The 13,648-nt window shown below is 36.7% G+C and overlaps 1 protein-coding gene across 1 annotated transcript; it reads left to right on the top strand.

Annotated features, from left to right (window-relative positions):
* Window positions 1-584: 584 nt before the first annotated feature.
* Window positions 585-12,623, top strand: si:ch73-390b10.2 (Golgi pH regulator). The gene is made up of 14 exons (XM_067444945.1): window positions 585-764; window positions 1,218-1,277; window positions 1,372-1,475; window positions 1,566-1,672; window positions 1,780-1,881; window positions 2,598-2,718; window positions 2,818-2,898; window positions 3,636-3,745; window positions 5,460-5,548; window positions 6,699-6,791; window positions 6,888-6,983; window positions 7,633-7,722; window positions 7,954-8,019; window positions 12,153-12,623. Exons 1-14 carry the CDS (start codon window positions 723-725, stop codon window positions 12,357-12,359), a joined length of 1,368 nt encoding a protein of 455 aa, XP_067301046.1. The 5' UTR covers window positions 585-722; the 3' UTR covers window positions 12,360-12,623.
* Window positions 12,624-13,648: the final 1,025 nt, after the last annotated feature.

The raw sequence follows: 13,648 nt of genomic DNA, 5'->3' as shown, positions 1-13,648 counted from the left end.
TTAGCCAAGACTCCCTTGTTCTCTGTTCCATATGTCGCATCAGTCTGATGAGACATTTCATCTTCATAATGAAACACCCAGCCCTAGTTTCAATCACACACTAGAGCAGCATGATCTATCTACTTACATTAGAAAAATAAGTAGGCTACAATATGTATTTATATTGTAGCTATTGCAAAACACTGTTGGGATACGGGTATAGTTAGGGACAGATTTGGTGGTCTTGGTAGGTTTAAGGGTGAGTTAAGGTCTTAAGGAAGGGTCAACAGTAGGCTAAATAGGTAGCCTAAGTGAATTACAGCTGAAATTATATGCAGGTATTTTTTATTTTATTTGATATAAGTACAATGTAAAACATGTACACAAAAAGTGCATTGTATAAAATTATTAATTTAAATGTTAGTTCATAGTAGTTAAATACACTTAAAATAAAGTAGGACAGTGTCGGCTGTGCTTTCATGATTTTTTATTTTTTTATTTTTTTTGAGGTGGTATCGCCCTCTAGTGACTGCATAACGAAATTACATAGTCGATGATGACATTACTGTGCGCCGGAAAACCTGTGTGTCCCAATGTCATGACGTCAACGGTTTGACAGCTTGGCCAGACACTTGTTCTTGTTCTCTTCAGTATTTGTTTCTCCGTATTAAATGAGCCGTTTAACATTATGAGCTGAGAGTGTGTTTGTCATTTTGTTAAACCCATAAACCACATGCTACGTCATGTCTTTCTTCGTAGATTCCGTGATTATGGTCACTTCTCAGGTAAGTCTAATCTCCCTGACATTATTAGATACATTTCAACATGAACAACGCTAACATTATTGTATTATTTAATTAATTGTACAGTGAGCAACATGTTACTAACTTTTAATGGATTAAATGAATTATGACTTTGTTCAGCTGTCTATAACAGATGCCCAATAACAGTAATATCATTTCTGATTGCAGTTCTTTTTGCTTTTACATTTGAACGAATCATAACAATATTTAAAATAGTTTAGAATAAATCAATAATTTCTTGCTTAATGGGTTCGGATCTTCTTGATTAATATACAATTTTCTCCAATGGTCTTGCCATCAATTTGCTCAGTAACGTTAGTTGTTTAAGTAATTTTGAAGCTTGGTTTGTTTACTTTATATATTACAATATAATGTGTAGAAAAGCTGGAAGAATGTATTAAATACTCCAGCTAACATATAGGTTTCCACACACAGGTGCTGTTTTTCGGGTTCGGGTGGCTGTTTTTTATGCGGCAGTTGTTCAAAGATTATGAGGTACTGTGCATAAGAGTGTAAATTTAGACCAGTGTTGTTGACTCTGGCCTTTCAGGATTTCTCATACAGGTGATCTGTCTTAATTCTTCATCAGGTCCGACAGTATGTTGTGCAGGTCGTGTTCTCCGTCACATTTGCCTTTTCTTGCACTATGTTTGAGCTCATTATCTTTGAGATTCTCGGTGTATTAAGCAGCACGTAAGTACGGGTATTCATGATTTACTTGATGAAATCCTCATTGAAGAGAAGTATAGATCGGATGGTCACATGCTGTTTGTTTCTATACAGGTCCAGGTATTTCCATTGGAAGCTGAATTTGTATGTAATATTACTAGTTCTAATATTTGTGGTGCCTTTCTACATTGGCTACTTTGTGGTCAGTAATATACGTTTATGTAAGTAAATCCAGCTCTCTCTTTATATTCCTTAACTTTTCCATTTGTTTGTCAAATTTGCTCAAAGTTTGCTTATGCACCGCAACTTGTTTTCTTCTCTCTTACAGTGCATAGACAAAGGTTGCTTTTTTCATGTGTGGTCTGGTTCACATTCATGTATTTCTTCTGGAAACTGGGTGATCCTTTCCCTATTCTTAGTCCAAAACATGGTAGGCACTGTTCTTGTCACTTTAAAGAGATGGTTCACCCAAAAATTCTGTCATCATTTACTTACCGTCAAATTGTTCTAAACCTGTATACATTTCTTTGTTCCTCTGAATACAAAGGAAGATATTTAGAAAAATGTTTGTAACCAAGCAGATCTCAGCAGCCATGATTTTTTTCTCAGTCAATGACTGCAGAGATCTGCTTGGTTACAAATGTTCTTCCAAGTATCTTCCATTGTGATCAGCAGAACAAAGAAATGTATACAGGTTCGGAACAACTTGAGCTTGACTAAATTATGACAGAATTTTCATTTTTGGGTGAACTATCCCTTTAAGACTGAATGCACAGATCCAATATACTGTCACACATGCATTTTCTTTCTCAACTCTTCATGTTCACTTGAAACATAAATTATTGTGTTTATGAGGATGCCTGCAAAGAAGGCCATTTTGACACTTGAGTATTTGTATTTAACCATTCAAGCCCAATAAACATGCCAAAAAGAAGTCAGTTTAGTGCTCACGCTTTCTGAGCAGCGGATTTATGTGCACACCTCTCTCGGACAGTGCTCAGAAACAGTGACTGCATCCGAAAATCTCTTGAGTAGACTTATTTTGAATAGATAATTACTTCAGCACTGCTAAAAAGTACATTTTATATAGTATGCATTTTTGCAGTATGAATGTACGTACTAGATGTGTATGTCTTGTGTTCTCAGGCATTCTGTCCATAGAGCAGCTGATCAGTCGTGTGGGGGTCATTGGGGTCACACTGATGGCTCTTCTATCAGGCTTTGGTGCTGTAAACTGTCCTTATACATACATGTCTTATTTCCTGAGGTATCTTTGCTCTCAGACACATACGATGACAGAAAAGTACAGTATTTATATTATATTTATATTTTTTATGCTAGATGTTTGTTTGTTTTGTTTACTCAGAAATGTGACGGACAGTGATATTCTGGCACTGGAGAGAAGACTTCTCCAGACTATGGACATGATTGTCAGTAAAAAGAAAAGGTAAGCGATATAAAGGGAGTGATGAGTGGAGATGAGTGGTACCCGGTGGGGTCTTCTGCTGTTGTAGCCCATCCGTCTCAAGGTTGTGCATGTTGTGGCTTCACAAATGCTTTGCTGCATACCTCGGTTGTAAAGAGTGGTTATTTCAGTCAAAGTTGCTCTTCTATCAGCTTGAATCAATCGGCCCATTCTCCTCTGACCTCTAGCATCACCAAGGCATTTTCGCCCACATGACTGCTGTATGCTGGATGATCATTCTTTGTAAACCCTAGAAATGGTTGTGCGTGAAAATCCCAACTGAGCAGATTGTGAAATACTCAGACCGGCCCGTCTGGCACCTACAACCATGCCATGCTCAAAATTGCTTAAATCACCTTTCTTTCCCATTCTGACATTCGATTTAGAGTTCAGGAGATTGTTTTGACCAAGACCACACCCCTAAATGCATTAAAGCAACTGCCATGTGATTGGTTGATTAGATAATTGCATTAATGAGAAATTGAACAGGTGTTTCTAATAATCCTTTAGGTGTATATAATATAGTATATATATATATATATATATATATATATATATATATATATATATATATATATATATATATATATATATATAATTTCTTACAGACCTACATATATGGATGTTATACGAACCTAAAATAGTGAAAAATTTAAGAACATATCATTTTTATCATAGCAGAATACGATGAGGTTTTTTGTATGTCTCTTTTTTTCTAGGATTGCCATGATAAGAAGGCAGATGTACCAGCGTGGAGAGGAGCAGAATAAACAGACAGGATTTTGGGGGATGATAAAAAGTGTGACCTCCTCACCATCAAGCAGTGAGAGTATCCTTAATGATCCAGTTCATTTGAGACAGTAGGCTAGGCTAATACTAGTTATGCTAAATTACAGGCCTTCTTCATTCTCAATTAGGAGTGACACAGCCACTGGACAGTTACTGAGATTATATAATATATTCTTCACTACAGTGTTCTGAGCAAATCACTTTACCCCTGTTTGCTCCTAAAGGACTGCCTCAAAAATGTAATCATCAGTTAATGGCCAGTAAAAAGTGTCTGTGTCTGAGTGTGTCTGTGTGTGTGTGCACTTGTTTTTGTGAAATATCAGGACACAAATGTGTATAATGACATGGGTATGACATAGGTATTACAAAGAGAGGGTGAAATATGAGGACATTACCCATGTCCCCACTTTTCAAAAGTCTTATAAATCATACAGAATACTTTTTTTTGAGAAAGTAAAAATGCAGAATGTTTCCTGTGATGGGTAGGTTTAGGGGCAGGGGCCGTGTAGGGGGATAGAAAATACAGTTTGTACAGTATAAAAAAACATTACGCCTATGGAATGTCCCTTCAATTCACAAAAACAAACCTGTTTGTGTGTGTGTGTGTGTGTGTGTGTGTGGGTGTGTGTGTGTGTGTGTGTGGGACAAAATCTGGATAGGGTAATATATAATTTACCTTTTCCGTGCGATACAAGTATCGATATGCTGGCGCCAAGTAGTGTTTTAATTTTATGACTAAAATAAGTTGGTCCAATAGATTTTTCCCTGCTCCCAGTGGCCCTCATTTATCAAAACTCCGTACACCACGGTGACTTTGAGATTTATCAATATGGACGTTGGCGTATGACACGCTCAAATCCTACGCCAGCTCAGGAGGTGGTGTACGCACGTTTTGAGTTAGTGCGAAAATGCACAGAAAAGCAATTCCTAACACCACAAAACGCACTGACAATAATATGCTATATTACTGTCCCACTGTAAAAAAACAACAACAACAACATAGTAATAATAAAATTCACTGTTTATTCAGTGTACTTCAATGTTTAATTTGTGTGACTTTACCAAAGCATTTGATTTGTAGGCATATGTATTCCTCCAGTTGTGAGCCTGTGCGCTTTATCTGACGTTTCAGTGTTAGGCCCGGCAGCTGCGCACGGACTGGGACTGAAAATAATTCAGACTGACAAAATAATAAAAATGACATTCTTCTACTTTTAAATAATAATAAAATAAATAATAACGACATTCTTCTTCTAAATGACAATAAGCGTCATTAGTAATAAAAATCATAATAATAATAAGAAGAAGAAGAATCTTACAAATTGTCACGCAATTATTAATGTGAATGAATGGTAATCCACATAACATCATCATTACTATTGTACACCTACTTTTTATATTGTACACATATTGTACTATTGTACACCTACATGTTCTACCTACCACAATTCTACCTTTTTTTCTTTAGAATTGTGACTCTGAGAAAAAAAAAAGAAGTACAAGTTGTGAGAGAAAGAGTACAATTACCTTTTTTAAATTATTTTATTCCTTGTCAGAAACAAGCTTCCATAATAAACCTATATTTAATGTAGTCAGGATTATATTTTCTTTTACTTCATGTTGTATTGTTTGCTGTTTTCGATGCTGAGAGCACTCAATTTTGGGGGGCTGTGACGCACCAGTTAGGATTACAGGCTAAAAGTTTGTTTGCTTGTGGTTCCTCTGAGAAATATTTCTTAAATCTGGCACGGCAGACCTTTCCCTCATCCAGCAGGAAGTGGATGCTCTGGAGGAACTCAGTAGACAGCTTTTCCTGGAGACCGTGGACCTGCAGGCCACCAAGGTATTTAAAAACTGAAATACAATGCCTGAGATTTATTTCAATCCACCTTTTTCCAATGCCCCATGATGCTTTGGATTATTAAATTATGGGAGTAACCTCCATTAAACTGTAAACAATCAGCGAAAGGTTCGGTCTATGAATGCAATAAGCATTTTTAAAAACTGGGTACAATGAGCTGACATCAATCTACCCACCCTTTACCATCAGACATTTAAGAGTGTAAAAGCATTACCAAATTACTACCGCAGATCATGAATATCTTTATGCAGAAACATTACCGACATGGTAAATATCACTTTAATGATTTATGTCTGTATTATGTAACACATTGCCTTAATAAAAAATGTTAATTAACTAGAACATTGAGTGATACTATTTCAAAGTGATTACCATCTTTGTGACAGACAATGCATATTCTATTTACCTGCTTCAGAAACATTCCAGTAAACACTGCTTATTGGGATTAGAAGTGAAAAGGAAAGACAGTTCCATTTTAAGGCACCTGTGTGAAAACAGACCTGGAAAAAGACGTGAGGTTTAGAGGAGAAAAGTGAGAGATTCTTAGTGCATTCTAGTTAATTATTAATGGGATGCATCATAAATTAAATGGGGAGAGCAGACCACAAATGCGCAGTATATGTTGTCCTTTCTTACTGTTGCAGCAGAATACAAAGGAAAAAAGAAAATAATCAGGAGGAAAGAAATTCAGCGACTGAAAAATGAAGGAAATTTTACATTGTCAAATCGATGTATATGGTTTATTTATAGCGCAACCTTATGTTTCCGAATTATTTGTTTTAGTTTTTTTGAATAGAACATTTGCAATGCCTTCATAATCTAAAACGCAGTTGGCTCTTTAGAAAAAAGGTGGATGTACAGAGATCCTATGGTCATGTAAAACTGGGATGTATCAATTTAAAACATTATAATTTCCCAGTCCTTGTAATAGTCATGAACAAAATGATAAAATAAATAAATGAACATCTGAATTTAATTGAATAAAATATCATGATTGGCTTTAAAATATCCAGTAATTACAATTTCTAGGAAAGTCATGGAAAATGTTTTGTCAAAATGTGTGGTAGCCCTATATAATAAAAATAAATATGAAAAGGCCTATCTAAACAGTCTTATGTCTCTCCATCCCAAGGAACGGATAGAATACTCAAAAACATTTCAAGGGAAATACTTCAACTTTTTAGGGTATTTCTTCTCCATCTACTGTGTGTGGAAAATATTCATGGTAAGTATAGTTTTCTCACATTAATTTTGGCTTGCTATGCACTATAGAGTATTGTAAGTATGAATCTCAATCAGTGACAACATGTGTTCTTCTCAGGCCACTATAAACATTGTGTTTGATCGCGTTGGGAAGACTGACCCTGTGACAAGAGGAATCGAGATCACAGTCAACTATCTCGGAATTCAGTTTGATGTATGTTATTATCCTCAACTTAAGCTGCTTCATATACTAACTAAATCTCCTTTAGATTTCTCCTCTTTTGAACAACAGTGCATGTTTTTCAAGGATAACATTTGGGGATGCTAGAGGTGCATGAATCATCCCTTCATCTTTACATTTTGTAATGTTTATTCATCAGCAACTCTTTCTTCTTGTGTTTCTCTGCCCCCTATTGGCCAATATATAAAACGGATCAGTGATATCAGATTTTAGCTCTGCATTGTCACAGCAGGACATATTACCACACCAGCTGCTTGTTTACTTTTTTAATGATAGTAAATGATCACATTTCTTAGTCCACACTCATATACATAATTGTTGTGTACCATCCACCCTAATAGACTTTATACTCATGACTGCGGTTGTATACCCAGGCTGATTTGTGTGTGCTGTGTCAGCTGACATTTACTGCTTTGGTTTGCAGTTAATTGTTCCCCAGCCTGTTAAATGACGTTTAATCTTTCCCCACGAGGAGGTAATGATTCAGCCTCTTTAACATGTAATCTTGGTCCAGCTTCACTCTCACTCTCTACTGCTAAGCGCAAATGCTGCTCATCCCTTTCTAATGGATAAAGCCTCTTAATTTATGTGCAGAAGAACTTAAACCTCTGTTTTCCCACAGGTCAAGTTCTGGTCTCAGCACATTTCCTTTATCCTGGTGGGAATCATCATAGTCACGTCCATACGAGGCCTTTTAATCACACTCACCAAGGTAATGAAGGATGAGCATGTTTTTTTCTTCTTCTCATTCAGTCTTATCACTTAAGGGAAAACAGTCACGTATTACATTTGCGTAGGCGTGTTGGTTCAGCCGCTGTAAAGGGAGGAGATTGTTTCCTTGAGCCACTGCATGGTATCGGGCAAAATCAGTTTCTGAGAAGCATTAATGATGTTGAAAGCTAATAAAAAGCAGTTTTGGTGTATCTCTTTCTTTTGTTTACAGTTTTTCTACGCCATCTCCAGCAGCAAGTCGTCCAATGTCATCGTGCTCGTCTTGGCTCAGATCATGGTGAGACATGAATCACATGATATAAAACAGACAAAAAAACAAGTGCACTATTTTAGGACAACTTTTGTTAATTTAAGACACATTCATACATCAGCCAAAGTTTGGACAATACTAATAATTATTTATACACCATTGCCATTTCATAGACGTTCAAAGGTTCGGGGTCAGTGAGAATTATCTCTTTTACGAAATTAATACTTCAGCAAGGGTGCATTAAATTGATATTAAGTGATCGAAGAATCTTGGAAAAATATATATTAAATTGATAAAAAAGTGATATTGATAGACATTGGTGGGCTAGGAGATCGAATGATTTCTGTTTTAAATAAATGCTTTTCTGTTAGAACTTTCTATTCATAAAAAAAATATATAGTACAGTTTTTACTGATATATTAAGCAGCATACCTGTTTTCAACAGATAATAATCATAAATGTTTTTAGCAAAACAGATTTCTGAAGGATATGTATGTGTCATTGAAGACTGGAGTAATAATGCTGAAATTCAGCTTTGTCGTCCAAGAAATAATTTAGAAAATATATTCAATTAGAAAACTATAATATAATATATATAACACTTTACATTTACTGTTGATCAAATAAATGCAGCTTTGGTGAACAGCTTTGGTAAGGGACTTTTTTTTAAAAAAAACATCAAATTATTACTGGCTCCGGAAGTTTACAAACAGTTCTCTGTACAGCACAGATAATAGATAACTGATTAATACTTAAAATTATATAATATATATAAATATTTTATACATTTATACAATTTAATTTGGTTATAATCAATATTATATTGTGAAAAAAAATCACTGCTAGCCACTAAAAGTCTCCAATATATAATTTAAATGTGTGTGTATATACATATATATGTATGTAGGAAAATAGGTATTTGAACACCCTGCTATTTTGCAAGTTCTCCCACTTAGAAATCATGGAGGGGTCTGAAATTGTCATCGTAGGTGCATGTCCACTGTGAGACATAATCTAAAAAAAAATTTATTTGTATGATACAGCTGCAAATAAGTATTTGACCACCTGAGAAAATCACTGTTAATATTTGGTACAGTAGCCTTTGTTTGCAATTACAGAGGTCAAACGTTTCCTGTAGTTTTTCACCAGGTTTGCACAGATTGCAGAAGGGATTTTGTCCCACTCCTCCACACAGATTTTCTCGCTGAGAAACACAGAGATTGAGCTCCCTCCAAAGATTCTCTATTGGGTTTAGGTCTGGAGACTGGCTAGGCCACGCCAGACCTTACAGAGCCACTCCTTGGTTATCCTGGTAGTGTGCTTCGGGTCATTGTTATGTTGGAAGACCCAGGCTCGACCCATCTTCAATGCTCTAACTGAGGGAAGGAGGTTGTTCCCCAAAATCTCACAATACATGAGATTTTGGGGAAAATGTATTGAGATTTTGTTTCTCACAATACAGTTGTGAGAAACAAATAGTTACAATAGTTTCCCTCTAACTGAGGGAAGGTCATCCTCTCCTTAATACAGTGCAGTCGCCCTGTCCCATGTGCAGAAAAACACCCCCAAAGCATGATGCTACCACCCCCATGCTTCATAGTAGGGATGGTGTACTTGGGATGGTACTCATCATTCTTCTTCCTCCAAACACGTTTAGTGGAATTATGACCAAAAAGTTCTATTTTGGTCTCATCTGACCACATGACTTTCTCCCATGACTCCTCTGGATCATCCAAATGGTCATTGGCAAACTTTAGACGGGCCTGAACATGTGCTGGTTTAAGCAGGGGTACCTTCCATGACATGCATGATTTCAAACCATGACGTCTTAAGCCTAGTTCACACTGCCCGATTTTTGCCCCGATTTTGAGTCGCCGACAGGTTTTGTGAAATCGGCGACAAATGCCCGAGATCACAGGCAAATCGGTGCTCGTGCACGCGAGTGACAATCACGCAGTGTGAATAATCAAAGGCGCGATCAGAGAGAATCGCTGACGAGTCGCCGGCGCCGGTGAGATATTTGGCATGCTAAATATCTGGACCTGTCGGCGATTCAAACTCCTGCTGTGTGAACTCCTGCTGTGCTGCGTTCTGACTGAAAATTACACCGACAGTCAATGAGAGAGTGAGATACAGGGCAGCAGGAGGTTCAGGGAGGAGTTATAGAGCATAATTTCAGTATTTTAATAGATATATTTACAATTCTATCAAACAGAAACAAAGGGCAAACATTTGCACATCCAGCCACAGCAGCAGCACATTACAAAATTATTTATTTACCTCAAACTGTTTTTGCAGAACAAAATCCTAGCTCCCTCTGTCTCTCCAACAATTTCTTCCGCCATAATCTTTTTGTTTTTCTCCACAAATCAGCGCACATACAATTTGAAGCAAACTTTGTGCAGTTTATCATTTTTAATAACAATTCCAAGTCATGCGTGAGAACTCCGGTCTGACGCACGTGTGATCTCGCGTTGTTTACTTGTCACATCGCACGTGTGTTTGGGAAACGTAGTTTGCGCACGGGAGAGAGAGAGTTGTCGGCGATTCTTCCTCTTGTTCAGTCAAGCAGTGTGAACTCCTCTGTCGTCAAACCATCGTGCAGTGTGAACACAGCAGTGACTGAATGATACCCCAGATAGTCATGCAGTGTGAATAGAGCAGTGACCTGACGAGTTTGAAAATCGTGCAGTCTGAACTAGGCTTTAGTGTATTACCAACAGTAACCTTGGAAACGGTGGTCCAAGCTCTTTTCAGGTCATTGACCAGCTCCTCCCGTGTATTTCTTGGCTGATTTCTCACCTTTCTTAGGATCTTCGAGACCACACGAGGTGAGATCTTGCATTGAGCCCCAGTCCGAGGGAGATTGACAGTCATGTTTAGCTTCTTCCATTTTCTAATGATTGCTCTAACAGTGGACCTTTCTCTCTTTTCTCCCTTTCTCCGTAACCCTTTCCAGCCCTGTGAAGGTGTACAATTTTTTTTTTCTCTAGTGTCTTTGGACAGCTCTTTGGTCTTGGCCATGTTAGCAGTTGAATTCTTACTGATTGTACGGGGTGGACAGGTTTCTTTAAGCAGCTAATGACCTCAAACAGGTGCATCTAATTTAGGATAATAAATGGAGTGGAGGTGGATATTTTAAAGGCAGACTAACAGAATTCTAGCTTATAGATAGGTGTTCAAATACTTATTTGCAGCTGTATCATACAAATACATAGTTTTAAAAAAAAATCATACATTGTGATTTCTGGATTTATTTATTTTTTTAGATATGTCTCTCACAGTGGACATGCACCTACTGTGACAATTTCAGACACCTACATGATTTCCAAGCGGGAGAACTTGCAAAATAGCAGGGTGGTCAAATACTTATTTTCCTCACTGTGTGTGTATATATATATATAAATATATATATATATACACACACAGTATATAACCAGTATGTATGTGTATATATATATATATATATATATATATATATATATATATATATATATATATAACCAGTATATGTTCAAGAATCACTTACCGAGTCAAAAGTCATAAAAACGCTTGGTTCCAGTATTGTTAAAAATAGTGCAACTGTTTTTGATTCCCAACTATTAATATTGTACATCCTTACTGTATACAAAATTAAGTTCCAGTTTATTTTAGGTGGTCTTAAATACTATGTACTTACATCAAAAAATAAGTACAATGTACTTAATGTTTTCGTATTGTATTGCTAACAATTTGTAACCCTTTTTCTGATATTGAGGTGGATACAGGTAAAGTTAGAGACAGGTATGGTGTGGTGGTCTGGGTAAGTTTAAGTGTAGGGTTAGTGTGAGGGAAGTCTTAATTAGTGTAATTATAAATGTGTAAAATGAATTAAAGCTGTAATTGCATGCAGTATTTTTTTTAATTACAATGTAAAAATGTGTACACAATAAGTTCATTGTATCAAATTATTAATTTAGATGTTACTACATAGTAGTTAAGGCCACCTAATATAAAGTGGGTTCCAAAAATGGTGTTACATCTCTCTCTCTCTCTCTCTCTCTCTCTCTCTCTCTCTCTCTCTCTCTCTCTCTCTCTCTCTCTCTCTCTCTCTCTCTCGCTCTCTCGCTCTCTCGCTCTCTCGCTCTCTCTCGCTCTCTCTCTCTCTCGTCTATTTGTAGGGAATGTATTTTGTATCATCAGTGCTGCTGATGCGGATGAGCATGCCTTTAGAGTATCGCACTATAGTGACTGAGGTACTGGGAGAACTGCAGTTTAACTTCTACCACCGCTGGTTTGACGTCATCTTTCTGGTCAGCGCTCTCTCCAGCATCCTTTTCCTCTACCTGGCCCATAAACAGGCACCTGAGAAGCACATGACCCTGTGACCTCTAAAGTAACCTCATCAGAGAGAGATGCACAGGACTGAAGTGTGCCTTTTTGCCTCTACTCTTAGAAGGACTTTTATGCTTCTATCCTGTAATGAGCATTATTGGGTCTGTATTTCCTGAATCAGGAGGGGCCCAGAGACAGTGTTTCTTTGACTTTGGGTTCAAATACGGTGATGCTGGTTCACTGTATCATTTGAATAGACTTTACTGGAGGGGGCAAAATTATATACAATATAGGTGTCATTTTTTTTAATTTTTTTATCAAGAACATATCATTTTCATTTCCCATACCAGGTGTTAATGGTTTCCACGGTAGGAGAACAAACTAACCCGTCTCACTAATTTGTTTAGCATTAAATCAGTCAATCAAGTCATCTTTTATTATTAACATACAACAAATACTATATATATATATATATATATATATATATATATATATATATATATATATATATATATATATATATATATATATATATATATCTCAGCAACACCCAGAGATGTTTCAGTGGACTGTTGGACTCTTGTTTTTCTTACAGGCCTGTTAATCGTTACTATCATTCCATGCCTTGTCCAGGGACATTAAGAATGATTCACATGTTGATACTGTATCAGATGAGTGAGAGTCATAATCTGAAATCATGCTGAAATATGTCAGTTTAGGCTATCTTGTTTTTTCTTTTGTGTTAGATGGACGGGTGTTTTTGATTTACTAAAAAGGCTGTGCCAGTTATGTAATTGTCCAGGGTTTATGCTCAAATGAAGTCGGCTCAGAATTCAATTAAAAGGCTTTTCAAGCATTTCCACTGTTTCTTAAAGGTGCATTCAGAGCCATCATGTGAGCTCACTCGCATGACCTGAAAGCTGTGCTATATTATTTTTTTTTATATAAAGAGTTTTAACATGTTTGTTGCAGGCCTCTCCCCTCAATGTACAGTTTTTCAGCATTTAAAAAATAATCTTGTGACCTGTGATGTTTCTTTAAATGTGTTAGGGTTTCCTCTTGCTTATTGCCACCACTCTAAATAGGCTAGTAACGTAATGTTATTTGGTGATGCGAATGCAAAAATTAGGCAGTTGTGGCATCTGAAATGTCTTACTCTCTTGAGTAGTTACTTATTTTGAATAAGTACTTTGACAGCTAAAAATGTATGTTCTATGTAGTATGAATATGTGTAGTATGTGTGCAATCTAGACATGCTACATTCACCGCGTTATTATCGTGACCTAGTACAGTCATCAGCTGCGGCGCTTCACTGCCGTGATTTTTTTTCCTCCAGACCAGT

Source organism: Pseudorasbora parva, chromosome 5 (genome assembly GCF_024679245.1).
Source record: "Pseudorasbora parva isolate DD20220531a chromosome 5, ASM2467924v1, whole genome shotgun sequence".
Classification (NCBI taxonomy): Eukaryota; Metazoa; Chordata; class Actinopteri; order Cypriniformes; family Gobionidae; genus Pseudorasbora; species Pseudorasbora parva.
This window is presented reverse-complemented; position numbering and strand designations above follow the sequence as displayed.

What these genes read in the sequence shown, in the direction of transcription:
- si:ch73-390b10.2 (XM_067444945.1), top strand. Translation starts at nt 723, where the DNA reads ATGTCTTTCTTCGTAGATTCCGTGATTATGGTCACTTCTCAG. An exon ending in GGTCAGTAATATACGTTTAT is followed by an intron (nt 1,673 to 1,779) that starts GTAAGTAAATCC and finishes TCTCTCTTACAG; the next exon opens with TGCATAGACAAAGGTTGCTT. An exon ending in TACATGTCTTATTTCCTGAG is followed by an intron (nt 2,719 to 2,817) that starts GTATCTTTGCTC and finishes TTGTTTACTCAG; the next exon opens with AAATGTGACGGACAGTGATA.